Below are 18,656 nucleotides of genomic sequence, written 5' to 3'. Positions count from 1 at the left end.
GAGCCAGTGGTCCTAGATTGTGAGAAGGATGTCCGACTGCCAGTTTTGGCCCGATCCCCAGGCAGTCAGACATCCCCCAAGGGGTCCCCGATTGGAGAGGGTGCAGGCTAGGCTGAGGGAACCTCGCCTTCCCCATGCACGAATTTTGTGCACCGGGCCACTAGTGGAAATATAAAGGACCAAAAGAGCCAAAACAACTTTGACAAAGAAGAACAAAGAGGATCCACGGCCTGATTTCTGGACTTAATGTAAAGCCATGTAACCACCGTGGTGCTACATAAAGATAAGGGGGGGAGGGGCATGTCGGTGAAAGGCATGGAGAGCCCGGCAGTGGACATGCATATATGTAACCAACTGATTTGGGTGCCAGAGTAATTCAGTGGGAGCAAGACCATCTGTACAACATGGTTCAGGAAAAATTGGGCATCTGTTAGCTGAAAGTAAATCTCAACCCTTACCTTACTCCATACACAAAATTACCTTGAAATGGATCATAGACCTAAATGCAAAAGTTGAATTATAAAACCTTTACAAGAAAATGTTTTAGAAAATCATTGTGATCCTTGAGTTGAGCACAGATTTCTTAGGAAATCAAAAGGCATAAAGCAGATTTTAAGATGATAAATTGGGCTTTCTCAAAAGTGTCTTACTTAGAAGACACTGTTAAGAAAATGTCTTACTTAGAAGACACTGTTAAGAAAATTAAAAAACAAATCACAAATTTGTGTTGCAGAATATATAAAGTACTTATACAACTCAGTAATAAAACAATTCAATTTTTTTAATGGACAAAAGAGTTAAATAGACACTTTCCCAGAGAAGATATGAGAATGGCAAATAAGCATATGAAAATATAGCATCATTGGGGAAACACAAACTAGCACAATAAGATGCTACTGCACATCCACAAATATGGCTAAGACTGTGGATGTCAGCTGGCAGTCTCACATTGATGATTAAAATGCAAAATGGAGATATCCACAGGGATTAAAAATGGTAGCAGAATAGAAGGATTCTACACAGACATGCTCCCAGGAACAAGCTGGAATTACAACTGAAATACAGAAAGGCTTCCTGAATAATCAACAGAAAAGTCACAGGAGAGAAACCTGATTGATACCCAAGGACCAAAGGTGGAGAATGCATAGAGACTGGTAGGAGGGGCAGAAGAGCAAAGGGCTGGCTGGGCACCCATAGTCAGCAACTGAAGTCCTATAGAGATAACTCAGCTGTGGGGAGTTGCCACTGAGAACTCCGTGATCTAACCCCAAGCTAGGCTCCCCAGCGGAGAGCACCAAACCAAGGAGGGTACCCACATAACATCTAGCTGTAAAAAGCAGTGGGGAGCTGTCTGCCATGGAGTGGCAGCTAAAAGTTTGGGCACCCTCTTAAAGGGCCAATGCACAAAAATTTCCTCTGGAGCCACCCACCTTGTGCTCTGTCAGAGGGAGGGTGAAGTGGACTGAAGCTGTGAGAGCAGAACCCAGGACTGGAGGTCTGGGGGATAGAGCTCAGAAGGCACACACCCCAAGTTTCCTGGGCTGAGTCATTTCCTCACACAGCAGAGGACATATTTCCCACATAGACACCTGCCTTGCCTGGGAGAAAGACAGTTGACCCACCCTAATGAAAAACACCTTGCCCTGAGGCCACTTAAGAGATTAAAAGTAATATTAGCCTCCAGGCAGAAGCAACTGCCCCACCCTGTTGAAAAAAAAACTCGCCACACCTGAGGATGATTACCTGGGGGCAATTCACATAGGAATCCTATTAGTCTGTAGACAGAGGCAGTCTCTGGAGGCTTGTGAGTCTTTGCCTGATCCAATTTGTCAGAAACAGCCTTTAACACTGTCCTGCACTAGAGATTGAGAGGTATAGAGGATCTACCTAATACATAGTCACAAACCCAAACAGACAACCAAAATGAGGAAACAAACAATCCCTAAATGAAAGAACTACCAAATTCTCTAGAAGAAGAGATAAATGAAGCAGAGATAAGAAATTTATCTGAAACAGAGTTCAGAGTAATGATGTTAAAAATGCTCAACAGTATGAAAAAGATGTAGTAACTATGAAAAAAGAGCAGTCTGAGATAAAGAATGACATAACACAAATAACACATTGGAAGGAATACACAGCAGATTAGGGGAAGCTGAGGATCGAATCAGTGAATTAGAAGACATAGTTGAAAATATCATTCAATTAGAGAACCAAAAAGAAAAAACAATTAAGAAACAGGTGGACAGCTTAAGGGAGTTGTGGGACAATGTGAAACGTAACAATATTAGAATAGTAGGTGTGCCAGAAAAGGGAGAAAGGAATAGAAAAGGTGTTTGATGAAATAATGGTAGAAAACTTCCCTAACCTGGTAAAGGAAAAAGTCACACAAGTTCAGGAGGCACAGAGAACCCCAAACAGGAAGAACCCAAACAGACCCACACCCAGACACATCATAATTAAAATGCCAAAAATTAAAGACAGGAAATCTTAAAGGCAGCAAGAGAAAAGAAAACTGTTACCTACAAAGGAGTTCCCATAAGGCTGACGACACCTGATTTGTCATCAGAAACTCTACAGGCCAGAAGGGAATGGCATGAAGTACTCAAGGTAATGGAAAGCAAGGATCTGAGACCAAGATTACTATATCCAGCAAGGCTATCATTCAAAATAGATGGTGAAATAAAGAGCTTCCCAGACAAGAAAAGGGTAAAGGAGTTTATCACCACCAAGCTAGCATTACAAGAAATGCTAAAGGGATTGCTGTAAGGGATTGCCAAGAAGAAGAAACAGAGAGAGAAACCTAGCCATACAGAACTAAAATGGATATAAATAAGTACCTCTCAATAACCCTAAATGTAAATGGATTAAATGCTCCAATCAAAAGGTGTAGGGTAGCTGAATGGATACAAAAACATGACCCAACTATATGCTGTCTACAAGAGACCCACCTCAAAACAAAAGACACACACAGGATGAAAGTGAAGGGATGGAAAAAAATCTTACATGCAAATGGAAAAAAAAATAATACTATAGTAACAATACTCGTTTCTGACAAAATAGACTTTAAAAGCATCATACTAAGCAAAATAAGCCAGGGGAAGAAAGATAAATATATGATCTCACTCATTTGTGGAATATAATGAACAACATAAATAAACTGATGAACAAAAATAGAGCCAGAGGGGGGAAAAATATTCTAGAATATAATAAAAGTAATCCTGTTATTTGCAGATTTTTAATATTTCCTACAACGTTTGTGATATCATACTATGTTAGTATAGTTTTGGTAATATTATTATACTTAAAATCCTTTTACTGAAATATTAATGTTTATTGTATGTTGTATTATTATATGTAAGATCATTTTTCTTGCCCTAGCCGGTTTGGCTCAGTGGATTGAGCGTCGGCCTGCGGACTAAAGGGTTCCAGGTTCAATTCCAGTCAAGGGCACATGCCCAGGTTGCAGGCTTGATCCCCAGTGGGGATTGTGCAGGAGGCAGCTAATCAGTGATTCTCTCTCATCATTGATGTTTCTATCTCTCTTTCCCTCTTCCTTCCTCTCTGAAATTAGTAAAATATATATATATTTTTTTTAAAAAGATCATTTTTCTTGAATAATTGGTGTTTACTTCATGTAACATTTAAAATCATTTTTCTTGAGATATTAATGTTTATTGCATGTAACATATTTAAGATTGTTTTTCTTGAAATTAAAAGAAAAACACCAAAAAATAAAGCAATAAAAAAGAAATTGTCACAAAAAACAAAAAGATATCCACAGCCTTCACTTAGCGGAGCCTGGTTGCATCTTCAGCTCATTCTACTATAAGGACAATGTTTTCTTATCTATAACTAGAGGCCCAGTGCACGAAATTCATGAAAGAATAGGCCTGCCTTCACCCGGCTGCCGGCAGCAGCTTCCCTCTGGCACCTGGGACCCAGGCTTTCCTCGCAGCCCCGGCTTCATCTACTTTTATTATTATAAACTACTAGAGGCCCGGTGCACGAAATTCGTGCACGGGGGGGTGTGTGTCCCTCAGCCCAGCCTGCACCCTCTCCAGCCTGGTCACCCCTAACTGCCCTCCCCTGCCAGCCTGGTCACCCCTAACTGCTCTCCCCTGCAGGCCTGGGTCCCTCCTAACTGCCTTTCCCTGCAGGCCTGGTCGCCCCCAACTGCTCTCCCCTGCAGGCTTGATCGCCCCCAACTGCCCTCCATTGCAGGCCTGGTCCTTCCCAACTGCCCTCCCCTGCTGGCCATCTTGTGGTGGCCATCTTATGTCCACATGGGGGCAGGATCTTTGACCACATGGGGGCAGCCATCTTGTGTGTTGGAGTGATGGTCAATCTGCATATTACTCTTTTATTAGATAGGATGGAGGCCTGGTGCACGGGCGGGGGCCAGCTTGTTGGCCCTGAAGGATGTCCCGGATCAGGGTGGGGGTTCCACTGGGGCGTGGGGCGGCCTGGGCGAGGGGCCTGTGGTGGTTTGCAGGCTGGCCACGCCCCCTGGTGACCCAAGCGGAGGCCCTGGTATCTGGGTATATTTATCTTCTACAATTGAAACTTTGTAGCCTGGAGCAGAGCCAAGCCTTCTGCTTGCTCCGTGGTGGCAGCCATTTTGGGGGGGATTTATGTAATTGAAACTTTGTAGCTTTAAGTGGAGGCCTGCGCCGGCCAGGGTGTGCGGAAAGCTTGGCTTCCTCCATCGCCCGGAGCAACCCTAGCCTCCTGCTCTTCCCAGCTCCGTGGCTGCCGCCTTTCTGTTTGGGTTTATGTATCTTCTATCATTGAAACTTTGTAGCCTTGAATGGAGGCCTAGACCGGCAAGGGCAGGCGGAAAGCTTGGCTTCCTCCATTGCCGGGAAAACCCAAGTCTCCCTTCTGCTCTCTGTGGCCGTAGCCATCTTGGTTGGGTTTATTTGCATATTCACTCTGATTGGCTGGTGGGCGTGGCTGGTGGGTGTAGCAGAGTGATGGTTAATTTGCATATTACTCTTTTATTAGATAGGATAGGCCTGGTGCACGAAATTCGTGCACGGAGGGGGGTTCCCTCAACCCAGCCTGCACCCTCTCCAATTGGGGTCCCTTGGAGGATGTCCAACTGCCGGTTTGGGGCCTAAACCGGCAGTTGGACATCCCTCTCGCAATCTGGGACCGCTGGCTCCTAACTGCTCACATGCCTGATTGCCCCTAACTGCCTCTGCCTGCTGGCCTGATCGCCCCTACTGCCCTCCCCTGCTGGCCTGGTTGCCCCAAACTGCCCTCCACTGCCGGCCTGATCTTGCCCCCAACTGCCCTCGCCTCCCAGCCTGGTTGCCCCCAACTTCCTTCCCTTGCAGGCCTGATCTTGCCCCAACTGCCCTCCTCTGCTGGCCAATTTGGTTCTGATGGGTTGTTTTCTATGCCAGTCAGCGTCAAAAGCTCCGCCTCCTAGGCAGCCGTTGGCTCCCCACAGCACCCAGATTTGGTTCTGATTGGTTGGTTTCTATGCCAGTCAGCGCAAAAGCTCCACCTCCTAGGCAGCCATTGGTTCTTCACAGCACCTACATTTGGTTCTGATTGGTCGGTTCCTATGCCAATCAGCATCTCTGGGCCTATGAACGGAGCCTGATCAGAAAAATGGGGCTGATCAGCAGCCCCGGTGGAGGCCTGGAAAGAAATGGAGGTGCAGCTGCTGGCCAGACTGGGAGAGAAAGAGAGAAGCAAGTGCTGATCAAATGCTGCCACAGAGGCAATGGATCAGTCCCTGCTTTTCTCTTCAGGCCTCTCTCTGGCCCTGATTCGCAGCCCCCTCAGCAGTCAGTGCTGGGGCACGCACCTGCAGTCAGCAGCAGCACTGACTGCAGGACTGACTTCCGGTTGGTTGACCCTTGGTCGTTACTGGTCATTACGACCCAGAGTGTTTATATATTAGGATAGTTGTGTTTGAAGAGAACTGTTTTGTGTACAATATGGCCAGCACACTGGAATAATAATAAACCATAACTGTGTACCTTTATTTCTAAAAAAAAAAAAAAAAAAATGCAAAATGGTGCAACCACTTTGGGAAAAAGTTTCTGACAGTTGACTAAAGACTTAAGCACTCACTTTCTATACAAGTGAAGCAGTCCTTCTGCTAAATATTTGCCAAAGAGCTATATAGACATGCCCAGACCTGAATGTGAATGCTTATAACAGCTTTGTTCATAGTAGATAGACATTTTAAACAACCCAAAAGTTCATCAGTTGGTTAGTGGATAATAAGTGGTGATACATTCAGAGAAGACTGCCTCATCATTGAGAAGGAACAAGCCACTGGCCCAGGCAGCAGCAGCATGGATGGGTTCAAGAGCAGCATGTTATGAGGGGATGATGGAGGCACAGAGGCATGCATGTCGCAGGTTTCCATTTGTGCAGTTTTCAGAAAGGCAGGGCTGTGGGGATGGGAAGCCAATCAGCAATGCCGGGGGGCGTGAGGAAAAGGGAGATTGACTTTAAAGAGAAAAGATGGAACTTTTTTGGGTGACGGATATGTTCTCTCTCTTAATTGTGGTGTTGGTGGTTACATGACTATGAATTTGTAAAACGCAGTTCTCAAAAAGAGTGAATTTTATTGTGTGTAAGTCTTATGTCAGTAATCCTGACTTCTGAAAAAATTACAAAAGGATTCTGTAATAAAATGATACATAGAGTAAGTTAGTTTAGGTGTTCACAAAATTTGGCCCATTTTAAGTACAATCTACACTGGACTTTAGTGTTCTGTTTAACTTAGTATGACCAGTAATGGTAGCAATTAATGTATTACTTACTTTCAAGAAGTATTAATGAAAGCACTTAATGTATTCCAGGTATTGTCCTCAGAAACTACCTAAGTCCTGTGAGCAGGGTGGGATGGAACTCAAATATATATGATAACAATAAAGAACTATAATTGTGATAAGTGCAGTAACTGAGAAGTGTATGTGTGCTACGTAGATGTTGAGCAAAAGAGCAGCCCTTACCAGGGAAGGAAGCTGACCTTGCACAAGGCTCTGAGGCGGGAATGAGGTTGAGTAATTCTAAAAGTTGAAATGGATAAACTGACAGTGGAGACAGACTCAGGGATACAGGGAACAGACTGGCAGTCTCAGGGTAGGGGGGTGGGAGGGTGGGTGAGAAGGGTGAAAATATTATGCAAAGAAAAAAAGAGACTCATGGACACAGACAACAGTATGGTGATTACCAGAGAGAAAGGGGGGGTAGAAAAGGGTAAAGGGAGGTAAGTGGTTATGGAAGGAAACTTTACGTAGGGTGGTGAACACAAAATACAATATACAGATGATATATTGTAGAATTGTGCACCTGAAACCTGTATAATTTTATTAACCAATGTCACCCTCATAAATTCAGTAAGAAAAAAAGAATGGTAGCAGTTAAAGGGAAAAATAAATAAAAATAATAGTTGAAATGGAAGGGGTGAGTATGATGTGATTACAGGGATTGATGAGCCAGACCATGTCCATTTGAGAGACTGAGCTGAAGACTTTTAACTGTCATTTAGATTTCACTGCATAAAAAACCACCCCAGCCCTAACCGCTTTGGCTCAGTGGATAGAGCATCAGCCTGCGGACTGAAGGGTCCCAGGTTCGATTCCGGTCAAGGGCATGTACCTTGGTAGCGGGCACATCCCCAGTAGGGAGTGTGCAGGAGGCAGCTGATCGATGTTTCTCTCTCATCAATGTTTCTAACTCTCTATCCCTCTCCCTTCCTCTCTGTAAAAAAAAAAAAAAAAAAAAGCTTAACGGCTTGAAGCAGCAAACATGTCTTTTTTCTCCCGATCCAGTGGGTCTGCTAGCAGTTTTCTCCTGGCCGCGCTCAGCTAGAGTGAGGCACTGTGGTGTGCGCGCGTACTGTGTCAGCACGGCACCGCTCACGCTCCAGAGCTCCTAGAACAGCAGGAAATTCATGGCTGCCCGCAGGGCAGTTTCTCTAGTTCTGTTTCCCAGGGCCAGTCATGGGGCCAGCCCAGAGTCTGAAGGAGAGCACCCAGAGGCATATGTGCATAGGGAAGGGAATTATTTTGAACTTTTTTGTAAACAGTTTGTGATATCAGAATATATTGCTTATTGTTTCATCTCCTTTTAAATAGATTTTAATGTTTAATACTGGAGTTGGTTATATACCATCTTTTTTGATGGGATGAACTATCAGACCACTTTCTCAGTCTTAATAGGTTCTTTTCATCAAAACATTTTTTTTTTTAATGAAGGTTCAGCGAACTATTGCCAAACAGATTCAGATGGTTCGGCAAGTTGGTAAAGGTCGATATGGAGAAGTGTGGATGGGTAAATGGCGTGGTGAGAAGGTGGCAGTCAAAGTGTTTTTTACCACTGAAGAAGCTAGCTGGTTTCGCGAGACAGAGATCTACCAGACGGTGCTGATGCGCCATGAAAACATACTCGGTGGGTACACATTCTTTCAGCCAATTCTATATTCTGACAGGTTAGTTGGGGTGTGGGCTCTGAGAGCATATGTGAATTCAGTTATGTGCGTTGGGCTAAAGGAAATGCAGTCTAATAAACAGTTAAATACAACACAGTTCTAAATACTAACTAGCCACTGTATTTACTACCCTGCTGAGGAAACAACAAAGAATTTCAAAGTAATGCCAGCTTATTTGACTTACTCACATCTAACAAAAACCAAGTGTTTTATAGCTAAATTTAAGCAGTTTTCTAGGGTAACTATGCCTTTTGTAAGCTAAGCTACTACCACCATATGATGTAGCTTAGTAGGTTTCTCTCTCACCCCATTTACACAACAGCAGAGTCATTCAGGCATGATCTGATCCGTAGGGTTCATCAACTCATTTAGCTTTCCCAGCCTTTCTTTTCAGCTACTATTTCCTTTCCACTTAGTGTAGACGGTGCATAGTACATTGCCAAGAGTATAGTGGGCAATTGTAGTAGTTTCCTAAGGTTATCATAACAAATTACCACAAACGGGGGGCTTAAGACAACAGGCACTCATTCCCTCTTAGCTTTGGAGGCCTGAGGTTTAAAATCCAGGTGTTGGAGGGGCCATGCTTCCAGAAGGCTCTGCAAAAATGACCCTTCCTTGCTTCTTTCTGGATCTGGTGATACCAGCGGTCCCTGATGCTCTCGGCTGAGAGACAGCACTCCTGCTTCCCTGTGTGTCTGTGTCCACATTTCCCTCTCACAAGAACACTAGTCATTGAATTACCACTCTAACCTAGTATGACCTCATCTGGATTTGATTATATCTCAAATAAGGTCACATCTACAGGCACCAGGTAGACATGAATTTGGGGGCAGGGCACTACTTGGCACTTTTGCTGACCTTTTTCTGAAGGGAGAGAGGAAAGGAAAGGGGCCAGCATTATGGACCTGCTTGTCAGCGAGCTCGCAGGTGTGAGGAGACATTGATGGGCGCATGGAATTGGCTCGATCATTTTTAACCTTATTTAAGTGTGTCCACTTTTCATTTTGAAATTGAGAGTCCTTTCCATGTGTCGTCTTTATAGGTTTCATGCTCAGAGAGTCATGTAGATGATAACATTCCCCCAGGTTATTATATGATATGTGATTTTCTTAGTCATACTATTATCATTTTCAGGATGATCATTCATATTATTGTAAATGTATTGCAGAAGTGTAGAGTTATATGTGTCATGACCCTGGGAACCTTCATTACTCTCCATGCCACCTCTGATAACTAACCTTGAAACTCACCCACGACCAGGTTTTATAGCCGCAGACATTAAAGGCACTGGCTCCTGGACCCAGCTGTATCTGATCACAGATTATCATGAGCACGGGTCTCTCTATGACTTCCTGAAGTGTACAACGCTGGACACCAGGGCCCTGCTCAAGCTGGCGTACTCAGCTGCCTGTGGTCTGTGCCACCTGCACACTGAGATTTACGGCACCCAAGGAAAACCCGCAATTGCTCATCGAGACCTAAAGAGCAAAAACATTCTCATTAAGAAAAATGGAAGTTGTTGTATTGCTGACCTGGGCCTTGCAGTTAAGTTCAATAGGTAAGTGATCTTTGCCTACTCTTTGGAATTCTATTAATCTCCAGACGTTTTTGCATGTTGGTATTTAGGACAGTGGAATTTCAAGAATGTGTTTGTGCTTACATTCTATATAATAAAGAGGTAATATGCAAATTGACCATCACACCCTTGCACAACATGGCTGCCCCCACGTGGTCACAAGATGGCCAGCAGGGGAGGGCAGTTGGGGACGACCAGGCCTACAGGGGTGGGCGGTTGGAGGCAACCAGGCTGGCAGGGGGGGCAGTTGCGGGGAACCAGGCCTGCAGGGGAGGGCAGTTGGGGGTGACTGGGCCAGCAGGAGAGGGCAAATGGGGGTGATCGGGCCAGCAGGGGAGCAGTTAGACATTGATCAGGCTGGCAGGGGAATGGTTAGGGGTGATCACGCTGGTAGGCAGAAGCGGTTAGGGGCAATCAGGCAGGCAGGAGAGCGGTTGGGAGCCAGCAGTTCCGGATTGTGAGAGGGATGTCCAACTGCCAGTTTAAACCGGCAACTGGACATCCCCCGAGGGGTACCAGATTGGAGAGGGTGCAGGTTGGGTTGAGGGACACTCCCCAACCCCTGTGCATGAATTTCGTGCACCGGGCCTCTGGTAAGTATATGATTGGGGTTTTGTCCTGGTGGGTTTTGTTTGTTTTGTTTACAAAAATTACATTCTCCTTTACATAACTTTTTATTTCCTGTTTTTTATTGTCTTAGACATTCTTCTATTTTAGTTTATGTAGATCTACTTCATTCTTTTTCATAGTGTTGATGCCATTTTTTCAAAATATAACTTCTTTCATGACCAGACTCACAGGCATTAAAGTTGCCTATGGTTTCTCTCTATTTAAAAATACTTCAATGAACATTGTATTTTATCGATATGTATTAATTCTTGCACACTTATCCAAATACTTCATCATGATGGGTTCCTTAGAAGGCCTAGACAAAGGGCATGTGTGTATTAAATTGAGGCATATTGCACATTATCCCTTCAGAGAGCCCACATCAATTTACACTCCCCCACCTGGAATAGACATGCCATTTCTTATCACCACTTGCTACATTGTTAATAGTTTTAAATAACTAGAATTAGAACATCTTTAGGATGTTATAAACTATTGAAGTTGTTTTAATGTTATAGCTCTAGAATACAGCAGCCATTTCACATTTCAGAATTAATTTCAGGTCATAATATTAAAATACTAGAGGCCCGGTACATGAAAATTCAAGCACTGGACGTGGTGGGGGGCGGGCGCGGGGTCCCTTAGCCTGGCCTGCCCTTCTCATGGTCCAGGAGCCTTCAGGGTTGAGAGGCGACCTGGCAATCAGGGGAAAGCAATGCTCCATCAGACCTCTGCTGCTGCCACTGCCGGCAGCGCAAGCCTCGGCCGGCCCTGGTTACCTGAGCCTTGGGCGGCCCCCTTCCAAGGCTTGCCTGTGCCTCGGGCCGGCCCTGGGCAGCTGGGGGGATAAGGGGATTGGGGGACTGGGCACCGCCATCTTGTGGCTGTGGGCGCCGCCATCTTTGAGGGCATGGCAGTCAATTAGCATATTCCCTCATTGGCTGTGGGCGCTGCCATCTTTGAGGGCGGGGCAGTCTATTAGCATATTCCCTCCTTATTGGCTGTAGGCGCTGCCATCTTTGGGATGGCGTGAGGGTCAATTAGTATCTTCCCTCTTTATTAGATAAGACTAGTCCAGCCCAGCCGACATGGCTCAGTGGTTGACCAGGAGATCACGGTTCGATTCCCAGTCTGGGCACATGCCTAGGTTGAGGGCTCAATCCCCAGTGTGGGGCATGAAGGCAGCAGCCAATCAATGATTCTCTCTCATCAATGTTACTATCTCTCTCTCTCCCTCTCCCTTCCTCTCTGAAATCAATAAAAATATTTTTAAAATTTTTTTAAAAAACAAAAATACTCGTCCATAATAAAACAAACAATAAAAAATTAAATCATCTTTCCTGGCTGTTCCAGTGTTCTGATCTTATTTGTTTATTTGTTTTTAATCAGTGTAGTGTTAATTGGCTCAAATATTCATCGGATGCTATTAAGAAAATATAGAATACATTAATCTCTGCTTCATGGGACCTATAAGGAAGGAAATGTAACCCTGTGTCATATGAGAATGGACAGGCAAATAACTCTTCTCAGTTTCCCTTCACATCCACTTGCTCTGGGACACAATCACCTACCACGTTAGCTTACATTCAGTATTGTCCTTTTTCTTTGACACCACACTTGTTTGGTGACAAAACTACCTGAACTCATGCAAGGTATCTTGTCTTTATCCAGCTTGATAGCAATATTCATGCTTAGCTTTCAGTGCACACATGGTAGCAAGCTTGTGAAGAGTCCTGCTCTAGACTGCTGGGGAAGTTCTAGAATTGGTACTATATATTTAAAGGAGGGTATATTACTTTTATGAAATCTGAAAGATGTTAAATTTAAAAATACATCTCGCCTCAGTGGTTTCTGATAAAAGAACGTGGAGTTTTAGAAAGACAGATTTTTATTATTTATTTGGGGGGAAAGTCTGACTTTTATAAAATACAACAAAAATGGAAGGAAAACTATTTTGTTCTTAACCATCAACCTGGACATCATCTGCCTCCTGTCTCAGTGATACAAATGAAGTGGACGTGCCCTTGAATGCCAGAGTGGGCACACGGCGGTACATGGCCCCGGAAGTGCTGGACGAGAGCCTCAACAAGAACCACTTTCAGCCCTACATCATGGCGGACATCTACAGCTTCGGCCTGATCATCTGGGAGATGGCTCGGCGCTGCATCACAGGGGGTAGGAGTGGAGGGGGTGTTTCCCGTTACGTTTGCATCCTCCTCATTCAGAAAGTAACCACTCCTGTTACATAGTTTAGATGTCAGGGATCCCCTGGACCTCTCACAGGGGTCTGTAACATCACTGGAAGGGCACGTAGTTGTCTTCACAGCTAACATCTATTCTAGTGAAAGGATACAGAGCAAAATTGGCAAAGGGTAAAGGTGACAGGGGCAAAGTTCAGAGGAAATCTGCCAGCAGCCTCCAAAGGCCTCTCCCAGGAAAGCCACACAGGACGCACTGAATTCCTCCAGCGTGTGATGTGAGAAATGTTGCTGTCCAGGAAGTAGTTAGAGACTTAGTTCTCAGCACTTTTATTGGCGGCTGGTCGTGTAGGCGCCCTCTGCCTAGCATCTTCCAAAATTCCAAATGCAGAGAACGAGCAGGTGCTCAGCACCAACCCTGCTGTCTTGCACAAATAGTCCAGGCCCCATGCACCGCTGTCAGCATTTAGGGAGTTGCCTGCCAGCAAGTTCCCAGACACCAGCACAGCAGCCTTGCAGGCCGATCTTTCCCAGTATGGCCATCTCAGGCCCACTGGGTTTTCTCTTTGCTACATATCAGGCTGTCTTTCTGCTGCATTTATTAGTAGGAACAATGTCGAGAAACAAATAATTAGGTTAACATTTAGGGTGAGTGTTTCCCTTGCTGCTTTTTTTTTTTTTAATATTGTTATGTCTGTAGCTATGATGGGGTCCTGATAGGCATAGGGGAAATAATACTATGTAATAAAAGGCCAGCCACCGTAAGCGGAATGACCAGAGACCAGAACCACCACAGCCCCTCACCAGGCTGGCCCCGCCCCCAAGCAAGCAGTTAGGGGCGATCAGACAGGCAGGCAGAGTGGTTAGAGGTGATCAGGCAGGCAGACCAGCGGTTAGGGGTGATCAAGTAGGCAGGCAAGTGGTTAGGGGCGATTAGGTAGGTAGGCCAGCGGTTAGGGGTGATGAGGTAGGCAGACAGCCCCTCACCGGGCTGGCCCCACCCCCAAGCAAAGAAAGAGAGAGGCCCAGGCCACTGGCAGCAGCAACTCTGTGGCACGTGTGTGGCCAGCCAGTGATCGCCCTGAAGAGGGAGGTCCAGGCCAGCTGCCTGCAGCCGGGGGAAGGAAAGCCCCAATAGGCCCTGATATCAGGCCAAGCCTAGGGACCCCCCCCACCCAGTCCACAAATTTTCATGCACCGGGCCTCTAGTTAGACATAAAAAAAGAGAACAACATACATTTACTATTAAAAGTGAATCACCCACTCTATATTTTTCTTCTGTATGTAGGAGTCAGTTTTAGTTCTATAGTTTAATAAGAGGTGCTGAGTAGATTGGTATATTTTGTCCAGCCACCATTGTTGTGCCCGCTGTTTCCTCCCTGCAGGAATAGTAGAGGAGTACCAACTGCCATATTACAACATGGTGCCCAGTGACCCATCCTATGAAGATATGCGTGAGGTTGTGTGTGTCAAACGTTTGCGGCCAATTGTGTCCAATAGATGGAACAGTGATGAGGTACGTGGAACCCAGTCCCTTGAGGGGGGGATGATGAGTGTGGCCAAAGATGTTTACCTGCTCCCTGCACTCTGTTTGCTTTTCAGTGTCTTCGAGCAGTGCTGAAGCTGATGTCAGAATGCTGGGCCCACAATCCAGCCTCCAGACTCACGGCTCTGCGGATCAAGAAGACGCTCGCAAAGATGGTTGAATCGCAAGATGTAAAGATTTGACAGTGAAGCAATCCTGAGGAGAAACTCCAGACTGCGCTCAACCGATTTCGCCAGGGCGCAGTGGGAGTAGAGTGGGATTAGGAGCTTGCGCAGTTCGCAGGCTCTGTCCTCCCCTCACCTTCACAGGCTGCCCTGGGCACCTTCCGTGCTCTGCATAGTATGAGCTGGGGACTCCAGGACTTCACTCTTTACCTACAGACAGCTTTACTCTAAGTGTGGTTTCTGATGCCTTTTTAAATCGGGTTTTTATGAACTACATTGAGACTTCAGTTGTGATTCCTGAGTCTCCAGTCAAACTCTGGGTGCTGAATTACCTGCTCATAAAATGGTGCTTTCTGTGAAAGCCTAAGAAGATCAGTGAATTCAGCAGAGTCGGAGGAATGTGTCCTTGCCTCCTACCTGAGAAAGCGCCATGGATTTGTACTCAACCTTTGTAAACAGCCTATGGATTATCATCTGTTTAGGATGCTGCATAGTTTATGAGAAATAGTTTGTCAGGCCTTGATAATGGTGTGCGTACACACATGCTTGCCAGGATTTCTCTGCTACCATCGAATTAGAAGAAAATATGACTTATGAACACCCAGGAAGATATTAGAGGCTGTTGGTTTTGTGCTTTAAAAATGCATGACCTGACCAAGATTCGCCAATCACATAAAAGCCATTTACCTTGAAAGTGAGCTAGCTTCTCCACCAACTTTATTTTTTAACATAAAAGTTGATGTAAAGGCCAAAAAAGTTTAAAGTGCCTGAAAATTTCAACTGTTTTTCTCCTACCACCACCTTTTCTTTTCTTTTTTCTTTTTTTTTTTTTTTTGTTTTTTGGTAATTATTATTTTGCCATAGAAAGCATCCTGTCCAAAATTGAACCTTCCAATGCCATGACCTTGTGAAGAAAACACTTCTTATTGAAGTGAGTTACTAATGACTGCGTTTGATAGCAATGTTAAGTGCCTATAACCATGTTCTGTATTCTTTATTCTCAGTAACTTTTAAAAGGGAAGTTATTTATATTTTGTGTGTAATATGCTTTATTTGCAAAATACATGCTCCTTTTACAACCATATTTTTTATATGTACATGCATCTATACTGTTGTAGAAACCAGCTCACCTCATCCTTAAGGGAAAAAATAAAAGAGCAGAAGAAAATGTTATAAAGTAGAACCACATATGAATTTTTAGAACTAATACATTCTAAATAGTATATTAAACCCAAGAGTTTGTTCACTTTAGGCACAGACTTTCATTAAGATACTATCCTCTCGACTTTACATTGTGAAAGGGTCCTCTCGTTAGAAATTTGTGTTTCAGAGATGATACACATCATTAACAGCTGTTTTAGACATTTGCATCATTTGAGATTTCCGGTTCTATGATTTCTGTTCTGTAACTTGTGAAGACAATGAAGAACCCGCACAGAGTTCACTGTCTGGTCAGTGGCAATGTCTGTACCATGTAGCTGCTACTCCAGAAAACGCCGCATGTGCGATGGATGCCTTGTTATTCCAAGGAGTACTTCTCATTCACTGAAATGTTTTATACTTCTGTAATGCCTTTTAAATGTTAATGCCTTAGTCTGATAAAACAACTCCTAGGTGCAGAAAGTAAGACAGTTTTCTTTGAATAGAGCATAAAATAAATGTGATTATATTACAACATGGTCAAAACACTTTGGAGAGGGGACAGCAGAGCATGATTCCATTCATTACCAAAAATTGGACTGGCCATTAAGGGTAAAACTTTAATATACTGACATCAAATTTCACAAATTTAAAATTTGCTTTAATAGTTTTGACTGAATTTAATAATTTTCATCTAAGATCATTTAAGTTTGAAATGTTCATCAAGGTGAGTGAGTTTACGTGTTGGTAGGTAGTACCAAATAACCTGCTCCTTCAGAATGTTTCCCATCTCTTAACAGTGAGATTCATAGATATTTTTATCTAAATTGCCATGCATTTAAGAACACTTACTAGCTCTGATCTACTTAAGGTTAACCTTGATTTATTTTTATTTGACAAACTATAAATCCTCAAAATCATTTGTCATCTTAATAGTAAAGAAAATACATAAGAGAAGGCAAGCACTATTCTTAGAAATGTTAAAATAGTATGTGGATGCAAAACATTACAGGTAGTGTGTAAGTACAAGCCCATCATAATTAATTTTTTTAATTAAATTGATCTATTAAAAGTGATAGCAAGAATTAATGTTAGAGACTTGTTCAATATAAATACTTTCCATGTTTTTTAAAAAGCAGATGACTTATTTGAAATTTTAAAAGTTAAAAAATGTTGCATGAAACTTTTTTCCTTCTTTTACTCTTAAATTTCTTAGTTCATTCAGTAAGTGAAATATTTAAAGAGGAAGTATGATATAGTACCATAGTTAATAATTTGAAAAAACCCTAGAAACCATTATTTGGTCTCACAATTGAGCATTTTAAAAACATGTGGCTCCTGTCTGTCATCCCTTTAAATAACTAAAATAAAAACAAAACTCCAAAGGTACCAGAATGTAACAGAAGTTAATCTTCAGTTATCTAAAGATAACTGTAAACATCTCTGGAATTAAAGGCACATTAGGACTGATTTCAATATCTTTATTCTAAGCTTTCCGTGTGCTTTTTTGTTGAACAAATATCTGAAGTATAAAACTTGAATCTAATTTTCTGGAAATAGTTTCACAAAAAATATTTCAATCAACAATTCATGTTGTCTTTTCAATGTCCAGATGTATTTCTAAACTTAGAAAGTGACATCATTTTTGAAAATTATTTTCCTAGAATGTGCCAAATTATTTGCTAAAAAAAAAGCACCTTTTACCCCAGATTTTTTGCTTATGTTTAAAACAAAAATGCAATACAATTTTTAAAGAATTACACATCTCTAAGTTAGCACAAAATCAACTTTTAGATTGAATAATTTATTCCAGGGAATATTTTATAAATTCAAGTCATATTTCTCTTCATACATGTTGTTTTAAAATGTTTCTAAGTATCTAAAATAATTTCAACAGCAGAAATATGCATTGATTTTTTTAAAAGTATTGTTGCAGCTCTTGTACTGTTTTAAAAGTGGTGATATTTATTACTTGCTTGGGTCAGATGTTAAAATACCAGTTCTTGCCTCAGAGCTGTTAAGAGAATCACAGTGAAAAATGCAGACAACCAACGCTCATAGAAACAGAGTAAATCTGGCAGCATTGGTGCGGCCACTGAGATTGTCCCAGAGGGAGAGTCCGTAAACACTGCTTTTGCAAAGGATTGACTGGGGGGTGATTGTAGATTGTGCTGTGTACTGTGCTTTCAGTAGAATTATTTAAGCCCTGGTAGTGACTGTTGTCCCTGTCCGTTTAAAAATTAAAATGCAGTATATATTATATAAAATGAAAATGCCATTATAGCTTAATTAGGGAAGTTGTACATAGACATTGAAAGAAGGGTTAAGCAGTTTTATCATGCAATTGTAAAACATCAAAAATATAGATTCATCTTTGGTATGTAACATACTACATTTATTTTGTCAGCATCTGCTTTAAAAGGCGCCTTATTAAGTTTACCATTAATTGTTGTGTTCTATATAGAGATTACGTCCAGTGTATCATTTTTAAGTAAATAACCTTATTTTAGTATACTTCAGTGATGTGTTTTGTGATGCTCTGCTCAGATTGTATTGTATATCAGAATGCATGTCTGGTGAGATTTCATAAAAAGTAAGTTAGTGAATATACACATGTCCCTGAGGTGTGCACTTCAGCGACCAGGAAGCCGGGTCGGAGCAGGGGCAGGTAAGTGCCCAGACAACCATACCTTCCATCCTTTGTGTAGATAGAAGGGCCATAAACCTATTACAATAAAGGTGGTTTTTCTTTTAAAAATATTTTTCTAGTTATAAAAATATGTACTTATTGCAGAAATTTTGGAAAACAGGAAAGAATAAAAAAGCAAAATCATTCAAAATTCTATTGCCAGATGTTACCACTATTTACATTTGAATGTTTCCAATGTTTTTCTGCTGCATACTTTTCTCCAATATTAAGATCATAGTGTGTCACTATGTAGCCATTGAAAGCATAACTTTT

General features: G+C 42.8%; 1 protein-coding gene across 2 annotated transcripts in view; it reads left to right on the top strand.

Moving 5' to 3' along the window:
• BMPR1A (bone morphogenetic protein receptor type 1A) overlaps positions 1–18,206 on the top strand; it is a 239,620-nt gene extending 221,414 nt beyond the window's left edge. For both annotated transcript variants that reach the window (XM_080642691.1, XM_080642690.1), the window contains 5 exons: positions 8,229–8,421; positions 9,722–10,019; positions 12,646–12,821; positions 14,230–14,360; positions 14,447–18,206. In XM_080642691.1, coding sequence (XP_080498817.1) covers positions 8,229–8,421; positions 9,722–10,019; positions 12,646–12,821; positions 14,230–14,360; positions 14,447–14,572 — 924 coding nt within the window. In that variant the 3' untranslated portion in view covers positions 14,573–18,206. The remainder of the gene's footprint in view (positions 1–8,228; positions 8,422–9,721; positions 10,020–12,645; positions 12,822–14,229; positions 14,361–14,446) is intronic.
• Positions 18,207–18,656: the final 450 nt, after the last annotated feature.

Source organism: Plecotus auritus (assembly GCF_963455305.1).
Source record: "Plecotus auritus genome assembly, chromosome: 9".
NCBI classification, from domain to species: Eukaryota; Metazoa; Chordata; class Mammalia; order Chiroptera; family Vespertilionidae; genus Plecotus; species Plecotus auritus.
The sequence above is the reverse complement of the archived record's forward strand: the minus strand, read 5'-3'. Positions and strand labels throughout refer to the sequence as shown.